The following is a 16,699-nucleotide window of genomic DNA, read 5'->3' on the forward strand; positions in this document are numbered from 1 at the left end:
TCATCATACCTGTCTGCCCAGGTTTGTACAATGGTTTGTCTGTCTGTATCAGTGTTATATCTGCATCCTCTCGTCGGGTGTTTACGTTCACCCTCTCAGTTTGAGTAGTACTCAGATTGCCCCTGGGAGGATACCATTGTGGAAGGTTCGGGACGTAGCTCCCATGACTCTGCAACGTGACATTGAATGTCCAATATCCCTCACGCTTTGGGGCTACGAGTTTCTGGCATTTTATGGCTTCTGAAACTGCAGAGACATATTAATGAGGAATACAGTACTATGGTATATAATGTGCGCCAGTTAAACTCGTATTTGTACACAGTAAGTATTATTTTCTAAATGGTACGGTCAAAAGTTTAAAAAACCATGACTGCTTGTTCAAACACCTATAAACTGATATTTTAACTAGGTGGGAAAATTCAATTTTAAAATTCAACAAGATCACCCCAAACAAATAATGAAATTTTACCAATAATCGTCTTAATGTTTCTATTCTCAAAAAGCCTAATCTATGTGTTATCATAAAGGTAATAATAATATATCAACCAACCTGTAAGATAAGTTTGGGGTGGATATCTGACGACATCTGTGTCATCTAGCTGCATCTGAGCGTTGACCTCTACAGAACCATCCTGGAAGGTTCCGGGAAACGTCACGCAGAAATCAAACTCCTCCCCTCTGTAGACTGACGCGGGTACTGTGATCAGGAAGTCCCTATGGAAAACGAATAACATTTGTATACATTGTTGACTCTCTCTCTCTCTCTCTCTCTCTCTCTCTCTCTCTCTCTCTCTCTCTCTCTCTCTCTCTCTCTCTCTCTCTCTCTCTCTCGTTGAATGGACGTTCAATATTTTTGTTTTTGTTGAAAAAGACCATATAAGAGTACATTCATTTAGTTTTTTCTTTTACAGTAAACTTTTTTTAAAAGCAACTTTCAATATCCTCTTAAAAATCACCTTTTAAAAAGACAACACGCGCTTAATTTTAATTCCAATATACATTGTACACCTGTATGTTGTTTTGTCGAACTTTCTTATTACAATACTGCACAAGTAGAGTTATGTAGACTAATTGATTCAATTAAAAATCCCTAGAAAGAACTGTACATCTCTCTCTCTCTCTCTCTTTCTCTCTCTCTCTCTCTCTCTCTCTCTCTCTCTCTCTCTCTCTCTCTCTCTCTCTCTCTCCGTGGATTTCGGCAAAAACAAATCTAGAATTAAGATGCACGGTTCTTCTAGGGAATTTTTTTTAAGTAATTGAATGATAGTAATATTGTACAAGGTAGAGTTATTTAATTTCGATTAATGGTTAGATTATAAGGGTTAAATTATTAGATACGTAGCTCAGCTTTGTTGTGAGTGTTTTTGTCCAAGTAGTGACGTAAATATTTAATTGCTGAGGGGTCAAATTTTAATTCATCAGGGAAAATTTATTTTTTAACGACAGTATGACCCATAAACCATTTCGCAACAATAAATAAATATGATTGTCTCCGTCATGAAACATCTGTTCCGGAAGTTAGCCCGTGGTATCTTCAAGATTTCTGTGGTATCGTGTGAAATCAGCTGACGTAGGTCTACATTAAGGAATAACTACACTTAACCTACTTGTTCTAAAGTGGACAGTGCCCTAGAAATGTATAGAAACTTAAAAACGTTGAAAATGAATATTAAATCATAACATTTTCTGAAGAGAAATCAAATGTTACAATTCAAACTATTAAACTATTAAGACACCTTGCCCGGGGGGGGGGGGGGGGGGGGGGGTGGGGGGGGGGGCAGTAAAATTAAACGAGCTCACTTAATTTTGATATCAGTCTCAGTTTTTCACTTTTATACTAGCATTCCTTTTTGTAAAAGCGAGACTGCATGAGATCCAAAGTAAGCTCGTCTAAGTTTTATGGGCCCGGGGCCGGGCTCATGAACAATCTAGCTAAACTGAACTCACTTTTGATCTCATCCAGTCTCATTCTAACATTACATAATCTTTTGTAAAGATGAGTCTAATATTAAAAGAAGCTCTGCCATTGCCCAGGGTCTGTATTAGAACAAATATCACATTTTCCCAGGCGCGTATCCTATTTGAAAGAGGTGGAGTGCAAGGAATAATTTAATTTGTTTCCCCGGGGGAGGGGAGGCTATTTTTGCTACTTTGACTGAGTGCTGTTGAAAATCTTGAATATCCCAGACCAGAAACCACCCCCCCCCCCCCCGGCTCCTCCTCTAGATCTACACTTGGTTCTCTTACTAGTATACATTGTGAACATAAGTGATTAGAAGACCAGGCTGAAGCTAGCAGCCACTAACAGCAGCCACTAAGACCGTAGAAGCTAGCAGCCAATAAGGAAATTCATCAAAGTACTGAGAGTACTCGAACAAAAATTTATATTTTACTTAATTATCGACATATTTTAATTAATATCAAAATGATTAATGCTCAATAATTTGTACGAGCATTGACGACTTCCGAAGCAGTAAAGCTCACCTGAATAAGAGAGTTAAAAATGCGTCTTTGTTGGATAGAAATGAAATACGTCTATACGGGTCATAAGTAATGAAAATAATGTTATCCTAAGTGTAGTCTTATTGATACAAATAGGAAAAACTATATGCATCGTATAAAGTGATATGCAAACGTATTATGATATAAAAGACATGACGAATTAAAGTAAATTAAAAGGCATAAAACGATACAAATACAATAAATACCCCAAGCCAGTCCAGTGTGGCAAGATAATTTGTTTACATCGAAGCGTGTTTAAAATTTTATGCTCTGGCCTTTTCACTCCCCCAGGAACAACATCAATCGAAAATTAAAAAGACATCGTATTATTACAAATATGAGACAATAGAACACCCAACATTGTGATTTTCTTCCCATAAAAAAATTATCACATGTCACAGTCAAAAACAGAGAAAATCATCAGGTGAAATTGGGATTATTTTGTCTCGGCCATGTTTTGACGTGAACCTTCGAAGAATACAACAATGACAATGAAAAGGGTCGGTTTAGCTCACGCGAACTTTGTCATATTTTAGCATTTCACAATGATATAGGGGTGAAAGGCGGACCATTATCTCTTTTATCTTTGAAGTGTGCATTAAACGGATACCAGGGCAGTGTAGGGGACCTATGGAGCTATTATTTCCCGGTCTCAAATTGGGGCTGTAGGGGTACCACCAAGTGGCTCCCAGGGGTTCTGACTCATTTCAGGGGTCTATATCTCACTTGAGATTGACCACAAGAACTTGGAAACACTAAGATTAGGTAGAGGACCTCAAGAGGTATTCATAATAAGCATTAGAGGGTACCTATGACCCCTGCAAGGGTTCAGTTAGCTCACGCGAACTTTGTCATATTTTAGCATTTCACAATGATATAGGGGTGAAAGGCGGACCATTATCTCTTTTATCTTTGAAGTGTGCATTAAACGGATACCAGGGCAGTGTAGGGGACCTATGGAGCTATTATTTCCCGGTCTCAAATTGGGGCTGTAGGGGTACCACCAAGTGGCTCCCAGGGGTTCTGACTCATTTCAGGGGTCTATATCTCACTTGAGATTGACCACAAGAACTTGGAAACACTAAGATTAGGTAGAGGACCTCAAGAGGTATTCATAATAAGCATTAGAGGGTACCTATGACCCCTGCAAGGGTTCAGTTAGCTCACGCGAACTTTGTCATATTTTAGCATTTCACAATGATATAGGGGTGAAAGGCGGACCATTATCTCTTTTATCTTTGAAGTGTGCATTAAACGGATACCAGGGCAGTGTAGGGGACCTATGGAGCTATTATTTCCCGGTCTCAAATTGGGGCTGTAGGGGTACCACCAAGTGGCTCCCAGGGGTTCTGACTCATTTCAGGGGTCTATATCTCACTTGAGATTGACCACAAGAACTTGGAAACACTAAGATTAGGTAGAGGACCTCAAGAGGTATTCATAATAAGCATTAGAGGGTACCTATGACCCCTGCAAGGGTTCAGTTAGCTCACGCGAACTTTGTCATATTTTAGCATTTCACAATGATATAGGGGTGAAAGGCGGACCATTATCTCTTTTATCTTTGAAGTGTGCATTAAACGGATACCAGGGCAGTGTAGGGGACCTATGGAGCTATTATTTCCCGGTCTCAAATTGGGGCTGTAGGGGTACCACCAAGTGGCTCCCAGGGGTTCTGACTCATTTCAGGGGTCTATATCTCACTTGAGATTGACCACAAGAACTTGGAAACACTAAGATTAGGTAGAGGACCTCAAGAGGTATTCATAATAAGCATTAGAGGGTACCTATGACCCCTGCAAGGGTTCAGTTAGCTCACGCGAACTTTGTCATATTTTAGCATTTCACAATGATATAGGGGTGAAAGGCGGACCATTATCTCTTTTATCTTTGAAGTGTGCATTAAACGGATACCAGGGCAGTGTAGGGGACCTATGGAGCTATTATTTCCCGGTCTCAAATTGGGGCTGTAGGGGTACCACCAAGTGGCTCCCATGGGTTCTGACTCATTTCAGGGGTCTATATCTCACTTGAGATTGACCACAAGAACTTGGAAACACTAAGATTAGGTAGAGGACCTCAAGAGGTATTCATAATAAGCATTAGAGGGTACCTATGACCCCTGCAAGGGTTCAGTTAGCTCACGCGAACTTTGTCATATTTTAGCATTTCACAATGATATAGGGGTGAAAGGCGGACCATTATCTCTTTTATCTTTGAAGTGTGCATTAAACGGATACCAGGGCAGTGTAGGGGACCTATGGAGCTATTATTTCCCGGTCTCAAATTGGGGCTGTAGGGGTACCACCAAGTGGCTCCCAGGGGTTCTGACTCATTTCAGGGGTCTATATCTCACTTGAGATTGACCACAAGAACTTGGAAACACTAAGATTAGGTAGAGGACCTCAAGAGGTATTCATAATAAGCATTAGAGGGTACCTATGACCCCTGCAAGGGTTCAGTTAGCTCACGCGAATTTTGTCATATTTTAGCATTTCACAATGATATAGGGGTGAAAGGCGGACCATTATCTCTTTTATCTTTGAAGTGTGCATTAAACGGATACCAGGGCAGTGTAGGGGACCTATGGAGCTATTATTTCCCGGTCTCAAATTGGGGCTGTAGGGGTACCACCAAGTGGCTCCCAGGGGTTCTGACTCATTTCAGGGGTCTATATCTCACTTGAGATTGACCACAAGAACTTGGAAACACTAAGATTAGGTAGAGGACCTCAAGAGGTATTCATAATAAGCATTAGAGGGTACCTATGACCCCTGCAAGGGTTCAGTTAGCTCACGCGAACTTTGTCATATTTTAGCATTTCACAATGATATAGGGGTGAAAGGCGGACCATTATCTCTTTTATCTTTGAAGTGTGCATTAAACGGATACCAGGGCAGTGTAGGGGACCTATGGGGCTATTATTTCCCGGTCTCAAATTGGGGCTGTAGGGGTACCACCAAGTGGCTCCCAGGGGTTCTGGCTCATTTCAGAGGTTTATATGTCACTTGAGATTGGCCACAGGAACTTGCAAACACTTGGATTAAGGCCCTCTATCTAATTCCAGTGTTATCAAGTTCTTGTGGTCCATCTCAAGTGAGATATAAACCCCTGAAATGAGCTAGAACCCCTGGGAGCCACTTGGTGGTACCCCTACAGCCCAAATCTGAGACCGGGAAATATTAGCCCCATATGCCCCCTACACTACCCTGTTATTCGTTTGATGCACACTTCAAAGATAAGGAAGATAATGGGCCACTTTTAACCCCTATATCATTGTGAAATGCTAAAATATGACAAAGTTCGGGTGAGCTAACCGAACCCTTGTAGGGGTCATAGGTGCCCTCTAACGCTTATTATGAATACCTCCTGAGGTCCTCTACTTAATCCAAGTGTTTGCAAGTTCCTGTGGCCAATCTCAAGTGAGATATAAATCCCTGAAATGAGCCAGAACTCCTGGGAGCCACTTGGTGGTACCCCTACAGCCCAAATCTGAGACCGGGGAATATTAGCCCCATATGCCCCCTACACTACCCTGTTATTCGTTTGATGCACACTTCAAAGATAAGGAAGATAATGGGCCACTTTTAACCCCTATATCATTGTGAAATGCTAAAATATGACAAAGTTCGGGTGAGCTAACCGAACCCTTGTAGGGGTCATAGGTGCCCTCTAACGCTTATTATGAATACCTCCTGATGTCCTCTACTTAATCCAAGTGTTTGCAAGTTCCTGTGGCCAATCTCAAGTGAGATATAAATCCCTGAAATGAGCCAGAACCCCTGGGAGCCACTTGGTGGTACCCCTACAGCCCAAATCTGAGACCGGGAAATATTAGCCCCATATGCCCCCTACACTACCCTGTTATTCGTTTGATGCACACTTCAAAGATAAGGAAGATAATGGGCCACTTTTAACCCCTATATCATTGTGAAATGCTAAAATATGACAAAGTTCGGGTGAGCTAACCGAACCCTTGTAGGGGTCATAGGTGCCCTCTAACGCTTATTATGAATACCTCCTGATGTCCTCTACTTAATCCAAGTGTTTGCAAGTTCCTGTGGCCAATATCAAGTGAGATATAAATCCCTGAAATGAGCCAGAACCCCTGGGAGCCACTTGGTGGTACCCCTACAGCCCAAATCTGAGACCGGGAAATATTAGCCCCATATGCCCCCTACACTACCCTGTTATTCGTTTGATGCACACTTCAAAGATAAGGAAGATAATGGGCCACTTTTAACCCCTATATCATTGTGAAATGCTAAAATATGACAAAGTTCGGGTGAGCTAACCGAACCCTTGTAGGGGTCATAGGTGCCCTCTAACGCTTATTATGAATACCTCCTGATGTCCTCTACTTAATCCAAGTGTTTGCAAGTTCCTGTGGCCAATCTCAAGTGAGATATAAATCCCTGAAATGAGCCAGAACCCCTGGGAGCCACTTGGTGGTACCCCTACAGCCCAAATCTGAGACCGGGAAATATTAGCCCCATATGCCCCCTACACTACCCTGTTATTCGTTTGATGCACACTTCAAAGATAAGGAAGATAATGGGCCACTTTTAACCCCTATATCATTGTGAAATGCTAAAATATGACAAAGTTCGGGTGAGCTAACCGAACCCTTGTAGGGGTCATAGGTGCCCTCTAACGCTTATTATGAATACCTCCTGATGTCCTCTACTTAATCCAAGTGTTTGCAAGTTCCTGTGGCCAATATCAAGTGAGATATAAATCCCTGAAATGAGCCAGAACCCCTGGGAGCCACTTGGTGGTACCCCTACAGCCCAAATCTGAGACCGGGAAATATTAGCCCCATATGCCCCCTACACTACCCTGTTATTCGTTTGATGCACACTTCAAAGATAAGGAAGATAATGGGCCACTTTTAACCCCTATATCATTGTGAAATGCTAAAATATGACAAAGTTCGGGTGAGCTAACCGAACCCTTGTAGGGGTCATAGGTGCCCTCTAACGCTTATTATGAATACCTCCTGATGTCCTCTACTTAATCCAAGTGTTTGCAAGTTCCTGTGGCCAATATCAAGTGAGATATAAATCCCTGAAATGAGCCAGAACCCCTGGGAGCCACTTGGTGGTACCCCTACAGCCCAAATCTGAGACCGGGGAATATTAGCCCCATATGCCCCCTACACTACCCTGTTATTCGTTTGATGCACACTTCAAAGATAAGGAAGATAATGGGCCACTTTTAACCCCTATATCATTGTGAAATGCTAAAATATGACAAAGTTCGGGTGAGCTAACCGAACCCTTGTAGGGGTCATAGGTGCCCTCTAACGCTTATTATGAATACCTCCTGATGTCCTCTACTTAATCCAAGTGTTTGCAAGTTCCTGTGGCCAATCTCAAGTGAGATATAAATCCCTGAAATGAGCCAGAACCCCTGGGAGCCACTTGGTGGTACCCCTACAGCCCAAATCTGAGACCGGGAAATATTAGCCCCATATGCCCCCTACACTACCCTGTTATTCGTTTGATGCACACTTCAAAGATAAGGAAGATAATGGGCCACTTTTAACCCCTATATCATTGTGAAATGCTAAAATATGACAAAGTTCGGGTGAGCTAACCGAACCCTTGTAGGGGTCATAGGTGCCCTCTAACGCTTATTATGAATACCTCCTGATGTCCTCTACTTAATCCAAGTGTTTGCAAGTTCCTGTGGCCAATATCAAGTGAGATATAAATCCCTGAAATGAGCCAGAACCCCTGGGAGCCACTTGGTGGTACCCCTACAGCCCAAATCTGAGACCGGGGAATATTAGCCCCATATGCCCCCTACACTACCCTGTTATTCGTTTGATGCACACTTCAAAGATAAGGAAGATAATGGGCCACTTTTAACCCCTATATCATTGTGAAATGCTAAAATATGACAAAGTTCGGGTGAGCTAACCGAACCCTTGTAGGGGTCATAGGTGCCCTCTAACGCTTATTATGAATACCTCCTGATGTCCTCTACTTAATCCAAGTGTTTGCAAGTTCCTGTGGCCAATATCAAGTGAGATATAAATCCCTGAAATGAGCCAGAACCCCTGGGAGCCACTTGGTGGTACCCCTACAGCCCAAATCTGAGACCGGGAAATATTAGCCCCATATGCCCCCACACTACCCTGTTATTCGTTTGATGCACACTTCAAAGATAAGGAAGATAATGGGCCACTTTTAACCCCTATATCATTGTGAAATGCTAAAATATGACAAAGTTCGGGTGAGCTAACCGAACCCTTGTAGGGGTCATAGGTGCCCTCTAACGCTTATTATGAATACCTCCTGATGTCCTCTACTTAATCCAAGTGTTTGCAAGTTCCTGTGGCCAATATCAAGTGAGATATAAATCCCTGAAATGAGCCAGAACCCCTGGGAGCCACTTGGTGGTACCCCTACAGCCCAAATCTGAGACCGGGGAATATTAGCCCCATATGCCCCCTACACTACCCTGTTATTCGTTTGATGCATACTTCAAAGATAAGGAAGATAATGGGCCACTTTTAACCCCTATATCATTGTGAAATGCTAAAATATGACAAAGTTCGGGTGAGCTAACCGAACCCTTGTAGGGGTCATAGGTGCCCTCTAACGCTTATTATGAATACCTCCTGATGTCCTCTACTTAATCCAAGTGTTTGCAAGTTCCTGTGGCCAATATCAAGTGAGATATAAATCCCTGAAATGAGCCAGAACCCCTGGGAGCCACTTGGTGGTACCCCTACAGCCCAAATCTGAGACCGGGAAATATTAGCCCCATATGCCCCCTACACTACCCTGTTATTCGTTTGATGCACACTTCAAAGATAAGGAAGATAATGGGCCACTTTTAACCCCTATATCATTGTGAAATGCTAAAATATGACAAAGTTCGGGTGAGCTAACCGAACCCTTGTAGGGGTCATAGGTGCCCTCTAACGCTTATTATGAATACCTCCTGATGTCCTCTACTTAATCCAAGTGTTTGCAAGTTCCTGTGGCCAATATCAAGTGAGATATAAATCCCTGAAATGAGCCAGAACCCCTGGGAGCCACTTGGTGGTACCCCTACAGCCCAAATCTGAGACCGGGGAATATTAGCCCCATATGCCCCCTACACTACCCTGTTATTCGTTTGATGCACACTTCAAAGATAAGGAAGATAATGGGCCACTTTTAACCCCTATATCATTGTGAAATGCTAAAATATGACAAAGTTCGGGTGAGCTAACCGAACCCTTGTAGGGGTCATAGGTGCCCTCTAACGCTTATTATGAATACCTCCTGATGTCCTCTACTTAATCCAAGTGTTTGCAAGTTCCTGTGGCCAATATCAAGTGAGATATAAATCCCTGAAATGAGCCAGAACCCCTGGGAGCCACTTGGTGGTACCCCTACAGCCCAAATCTGAGACCGGGAAATATTAGCCCCATATGCCCCCACACTACCCTGTTATTCGTTTGATGCACACTTCAAAGATAAGGAAGATAATGGGCCACTTTTAACCCCTATATCATTGTGAAATGCTAAAATATGACAAAGTTCGGGTGAGCTAACCGAACCCTTGTAGGGGTCATAGGTGCCCTCTAACGCTTATTATGAATACCTCCTGATGTCCTCTACTTAATCCAAGTGTTTGCAAGTTCCTGTGGCCAATATCAAGTGAGATATAAATCCCTGAAATGAGCCAGAACCCCTGGGAGCCACTTGGTGGTACCCCTACAGCCCAAATCTGAGACCGGGGAATATTAGCCCCATATGCCCCCTACACTACCCTGTTATTCGTTTGATGCATACTTCAAAGATAAGGAAGATAATGGGCCACTTTTAACCCCTATATCATTGTGAAATGCTAAAATATGACAAAGTTCGGGTGAGCTAACCGAACCCTTGTAGGGGTCATAGGTGCCCTCTAACGCTTATTATGAATACCTCCTGATGTCCTCTACTTAATCCAAGTGTTTGCAAGTTCCTGTGGCCAATATCAAGTGAGATATAAATCCCTGAAATGAGCCAGAACCCCTGGGAGCCACTTGGTGGTACCCCTACAGCCCAAATCTGAGACCGGGAAATATTAGCCCCATATGCCCCCTACACTACCCTGTTATTCGTTTGATGCACACTTCAAAGATAAGGAAGATAATGGGCCACTTTTAACCCCTATATCATTGTGAAATGCTAAAATATGACAAAGTTCGGGTGAGCTAACCGAACCCTTTTCATTGTCAATGTTGTATTCGAAGGTTCACGTCAAAACATGGCCGATACAAAATTATCCCAATTTCACCTGATGATTTTCGCTGTTTTTGACTGCGACATATAATAATTTACTCATGAGAATAAAACAACAATGCTGGGTGTTCTACTGTCTCATATTCGTAATAATACGATGTCTTTTTAATTTTTGATTGATGTTGTTTCCGGGGGAGTAAAAAAGCCTGAGGATAAATTTTTAAACACGCACATGTTCAATGTCGATGTAAACAAATTATCTTGCCACACTGAGTTGGCTTTGAGTTTTTATTGTATTTGTATCGTTTTATGCCTTTTAATTTACTTTAATTTATCATTTCTTTTATATCACAATACGCTTGCATATCACTCAATACGATGCCTATAGTTTTTCTATTTGTATCAATAAGTCTACACTTAGGATAACATTATTTTCATAACTTATGACCCGTATAGACGTATTTCATTTCTATCCAACATAGAAGCATTTATAACTCTTATCCAGGCGAGCTTTACTGCTTTGGAAGTCGGCAATGCTCGTACAAATTATTGAGCATTAATCATTTTGATATTAATTAAAATATGTCGATAATTAGGTGAAATATAATTTTTCTGTTCGAGTACTCTCAGTCCTTTGATGAATTTCCTTATTGGCTGCTAGCTTCTACGGGCTTAGTGGCTGCTGTTAGTGGCTGCTAGCTTCAGCCTGGTGATTAGAAGTTTAGATTTAGTTTGTGAAAAGTCATGCCCCCTTTTGCTTTATCCCTGCACGTTTTGCACAAATTATTTTCCAAATGATGTTGCATTTTTTTATTATCTTTTTAAAGTAGTGTTCCTGGATATATACGCTCAAACAACTGTTTGGCGGTTTCGCTGTACAAAAGTTTCTTTTTTTCTAGTTTCTTGTTATAAGCGAATAGATCATTCAAGACGAAGGCATTTAAATAACTAGTTTTGTCGTTACCTCATAATAAATAAATGATTAAGCGATATACATGTATTAACAAAAGTTAATATGTTCGAATAAATATCACTACCAAAACATGCCCCCCCCCCCCTCCTCATGTGATGACAAATTTAGAGAAAAAAACCATATATCTTTCCACCGCCGACTTTAGAAACGTTCAACCACAACTGTATGACTACTGACCACAAAATTCGTAAATAAATAGATGCTGTGGCGAGCCACTTTGACGGTTAATCTCCCTATCACGCAGGGCCTCTCAAACAAGCTGACAAAAAGGAAATCCAGCTCTTCAGTTTTCTCGACCTGGGTAGGGAAAACTCGGTCTCCGTGTTGAAATTCTAAGTGGATATTTACCGTCATAAACAGCTTCATAAAATACTTTTCCTCGCAACTTTCCCTCCACTTGGTGGTCAAATTCTTGTGTTCGGTGGTATAAGGTCAATCTAACCTTAGATTATGTAATATTTCATTTTCAGGATGGACGAATATTTAATATCTATTATACATGTTCCCTGTATTCGGCATGATCCAAAAGTACTTCATCATGAAATCAGTCAAAAATTCTGTCTTACTTAGTCATTTTAAAATTTGTGCATAAATTCTGGGTATTCATGTACTAATTTTTCCTATGTTATTTTTTTCCGTAACTGAGAATCAATTAATGCAAAGCTTAAGTTTATTAATGTTGGCACAGAGCGCATTTTACTATTTTTGAGTTTTGAGATCTTCAGCTTACTCCCCATCAAATAGGAAAACATAATTCAATTTTGACACTGTTTTGCTAAGATGCTGGGCGGAAGTCTATCACAAAGGATTGCAAATATTTGGACACCAATGAGATTCGGACTTTTTGTGCCTTTCTGATCCCTGGGACAATGCCACTTGTCACTCTATTGAGAAAGTTACAAAGAGTCAATATTATCGCAGACGACAGGGGCATTGTCGCAGACGACAGCGGCGAAAGGTGTGAAGCTCACACGTGCGTTGTAAATGTTTTCAGATCTCTATTGTTCGAGGCAATTTCATATTTATATGCATTATATAAACTATTCTGAGTTTAACGTTTAGGTCGAGAAAAAGAGGGATACGGTCAATTAATGAAAAGTCGTATTGTGCGTTTCCAACTATGTTTTAAAATTATCTATATACCATTAATAAAGTTTCCATTTCTTTTAACATTTTCATCGTATACATGAACTTACAGAAATATGCTACATGTACTAAAAAATAGTTTTTGTGCATACGACTCACGAAGTTTACACGTACAGTTGTTTGAAAAAAAAAATAAACTAAGGAATTTTTTTAACATTTAAAATATTTTTCCATATATGTAACAAAATTATGTTACCGAATTAAAAAATGTCATTTAATATGAAGATAAACTGTGTGCTGGCTTCGCATCTTGCAAACATAATGAATTTTTAAACATTCGAGCTGTAAGTATGAACAATGCACTTAAATTGCGGTATATTTATGTACTTGAACATGTCTCATAATCGCCTGTATACTAAAACAAAAATCTTATCTCCTTTATTTAAAACTCCATATACTTTGATGACTATCAGTGTTAATGCGTTTATTTATCATTTGCAACGCCATTGAAATACTTCATAACCTATCGTAACTTTCAAGTAGACTTTGTTCTCATCTAATTTCCTTGTCCAATGTTAAAAAAAAATGAGTAAACTTTACCGACAGTTGTGTAGACTAGCGTTTGATACATTATGCACTAGTAAAAATTTTACAAATTGTCCTGTAATTTTCTTTCTATTCAAAATGATTGGTATTCTTAATCGAATTCGAAAATCGAAAATATTTTTAAAGCATATCAACTTACTGTGAGACATACGCTGCAAGCAGATAAAATGTATGCTAGTAAAAAATAATAGCATCAATTTTCCCGATAAGTTTTTCGCTCTTTTTTGATTGGTTTTGGAAATAACTAAGAAAATGAATATAAAGGGATTTCAACTTACGGGGAGGCGTTCGCTGCTAGGACACAGTGTAGGAGCCCCAACCAGAGCAGTCGGCGTTCCATGGTGAAATGACGGGAAAGTGGGAGCTGCCACCCCCCTCCACTCAAAAACTACTTAGCTTTCTGCGTTGTATACACAGCGGCGCGGATCAAAGGGTTTGATATAATTGGGATCTTGAGCGAGTGTATCTGTAACAATGACCATGATTAAGAAACGGCTTCTCGTCAGGCAGGGAGTAATTAGATTCCTATTGTCCACTTATAGTTTGTACGTATGTGTATACAGGTATGAGTTCAGTAGGTCTACATTTGATAGGTTTTGTGAAATAATCTTTACAGTTTTTGAAGCATGCATATCAAATTGCCTATTTATCATCAAACATTTTGTCTATTTTCTTCGATAATTCAAGATATAACACAACATAAATGAAAAATATTTAGCAGCGTCTTCACTAGACACATTTCTTCCATTTTTTGTCAGCAAAAGCAATAATTAAAAATTAACATATGATATGTTCTCTTCAAACGTTTAGCATGTACATGTACTTCCTATAGGCAGTAAGTTAAACAAAGGCGCTACATATTCAACATTTTTGCGATAATCTTTCTTGTTTAAAAACAATAATGAAATTGTTCATGACCAAATTGATGTTTGAAATCAAACTCATGAATATAGATGTCAATAATTATGTAAATGTGCTTTTATGCAAGTTATATTGTAACATAAAATACATGTAAATTTCAATTGCGAGTAGATATGTTTTATTTTTTTTATTGTCAGTTGCCCTCGCAGGAATTGTGATATAGACTATAGCAATTAAGCCAATTATCTCACCTGATCAAATTCCCGTTTCGCACACATTTTTTCGATACCTAATTTTCAAATGTGTGCAAAACGGAAACAAACCCTTAAATCATTCATGTCGTAAATATTGCAATAATTTATAAGCGAGTTTTTGTGGGTCATTATTATGTTTTAATTTTTTTTTTTATTGTTATGACAAAATAATTGAGTACGAAGGCAGCAGGAAAGCCCTTATGATATATAAGTCTTCTCCGTATAGTGAGTAATGAATTTACACGGTATCGACAAGTATTGTACTCGTGCATATACTAGTACATATGTATACTTAGATAAGTTCAGCATTCAATGTACGTAAATATTTCTCTCTCTCTCTCTCTCTCTCTCTCTCATTCTCTCTCTCTCTCTCTCTCTCTCTCTCTCTCTCTCTCTCTAAAATAAATTTTCAAAGGGCTACACGCTTTACTTAGATTGTATCAGTGACAGTTTTTGTATTAACTTTATCAGGGCTTTATTGTGTTTTGTGATTTTTATTATTAACCAAACATCTTGTAAGAAACGCTTGATTGCAATCAATGTACGAAAGGTTGATCAAAAGGTTGTGGTTCATAATGTGTCGCGCCTCGCTGTTTATTGAACAATTAATTTTTTCCATTCAAATTGTTTAGAAAAGCAGTTGGAAAAAAGAACAGAAAATCTACGCCGATAGTGTAAATTTGATAATTTAAGCCGAGGTGATTAATGGTTATTATATCTTTTTAAAAAAAAAAGACACCCGGGGAATGAAGTCGTTTTATTACCAGAAATTGGCCTTGGGCGTTTATAACATTATAACTTTTTTCCAGTGAGTAAAATTCATTCACCTGCTTTACGTGTACATCTCATGTAATTACATGTACAATGTACATGTACCTGATTACATGTACCTGATTACATGTACGTGTTCATCATGTATTTATTTGCTGAACTATATTTTATATGCCATGAGAGATGATATCCTTTCATGTGTTAATTTATGGTTAATGGGAACTTTTAATGTAATTTGCTTAGAAAAGTAAAAACAAGAGCACGGCGCAAACTTTTTCTTCATAAATTATATGAGCCCACTTTTATTTTGGACATTCTGATGATTCATTTTTCAAAACTCGGCATTGCAATAAAGGATTAAACATTATCAGTTAACGTGTTTCTATGCTCTTTTAGCTACATGTACAATCTAAATCACACGCCCTAGTGAAAATTAAGTATACGCAAATTAACTGTACATGATTCATGCCTACATAAAACCTCTTTGTTTGGTCATTCTTATTTGGCTGTAAACCTTCCAACTTTTTCCCCTGGTATTTCACAAGCATTAGATGTTTACTTTGCAAGTTTTCAATCGATTTCCTTCATCTACAGCTCTAATTATAATCACTTTATTTTCAACGCAGCTGGTTCTTTTTTCCATTTCATGCATATTTTCCTATTGCATCTCCACTGATTGCTGAATGCAATCAAAATAAAAAAGAAAAACAAAGAACATTTTATTTCGTTTCATGGTTTTATTTCAACAAACTTCTGTTGTGAACAACTTTAAAAAATTAAAAATGGCCCAGTAAGGGTATAAAATTGATGGTACAATTAAACTTAATGAGTAGGTTGAAAGACATTTCAATGACCCAGCATTTGATAAAAATGAAAAAAGATAAGGCAGTACATCATTTTGACTAGAAAAAGAAAGTTGGCACATTGTTGCGTATAATTATATGAAGTTTAAAAAATAAAGGGGGGGGGGGTGAAAGTTGAGGAAATGATAAATATGATAAAGATGTAGAAACGAAAGAAATGGTAAAAAATATGGAGTAGTTTATCAAATGTACATGACAGTGTTTATCTGAAAAATTATGATAAAAAACCTAATATTAGTGAGGGGGCAGATTATTTCAGTCTTAATCCTGTGAATTTAAAGTAGAAAAAAGGGAACTATACATAAACATTACAAAAGAGTTGTTGAGGAAAATTAAAAGTTATGAGGAATATGTAGCACTGAAAAGGAGTAAAATTATGGAAAACTTTGTCACATACTTGTTTTTATATATTCTTTTGAAAAATTAATTACAAACATTATTTAGTCAAAAAATTGAGATTTATAGATTTCTAACATTTTTTCTTTTATCTTGAAATTTCAAAACAGAAGAGGGTTAAAAATGAAAATGACAAATAACTTTTAAAATTTTCTTTCT

General features: G+C 39.0%; 1 protein-coding gene across 2 annotated transcripts in view; it reads right to left on the bottom strand.

Annotated features, from left to right (window-relative positions):
* Nucleotides 1-13,826, bottom strand: part of LOC105329107 (uncharacterized) — a 53,332-nt gene extending 39,506 nt beyond the window's left edge. For both annotated transcript variants that reach the window (XM_066074025.1, XM_066074024.1), the window contains exons 1-3: nucleotides 13,674-13,826; nucleotides 551-714; nucleotides 10-246 (exon numbers count right to left, since the gene is read on the bottom strand). In XM_066074025.1, the coding sequence (XP_065930097.1) occupies nucleotides 10-246; nucleotides 551-714; nucleotides 13,674-13,735 (463 nt within the window). In that variant the 5' untranslated portion in view covers nucleotides 13,736-13,826. The remainder of the gene's footprint in view (nucleotides 1-9; nucleotides 247-550; nucleotides 715-13,673) is intronic.
* Nucleotides 13,827-16,699: the final 2,873 nt, after the last annotated feature.

This window comes from Magallana gigas, chromosome 10 (genome assembly GCF_963853765.1).
Source record: "Magallana gigas chromosome 10, xbMagGiga1.1, whole genome shotgun sequence".
NCBI lineage: Eukaryota > Metazoa > Mollusca > Bivalvia > Ostreida > Ostreidae > Magallana > Magallana gigas.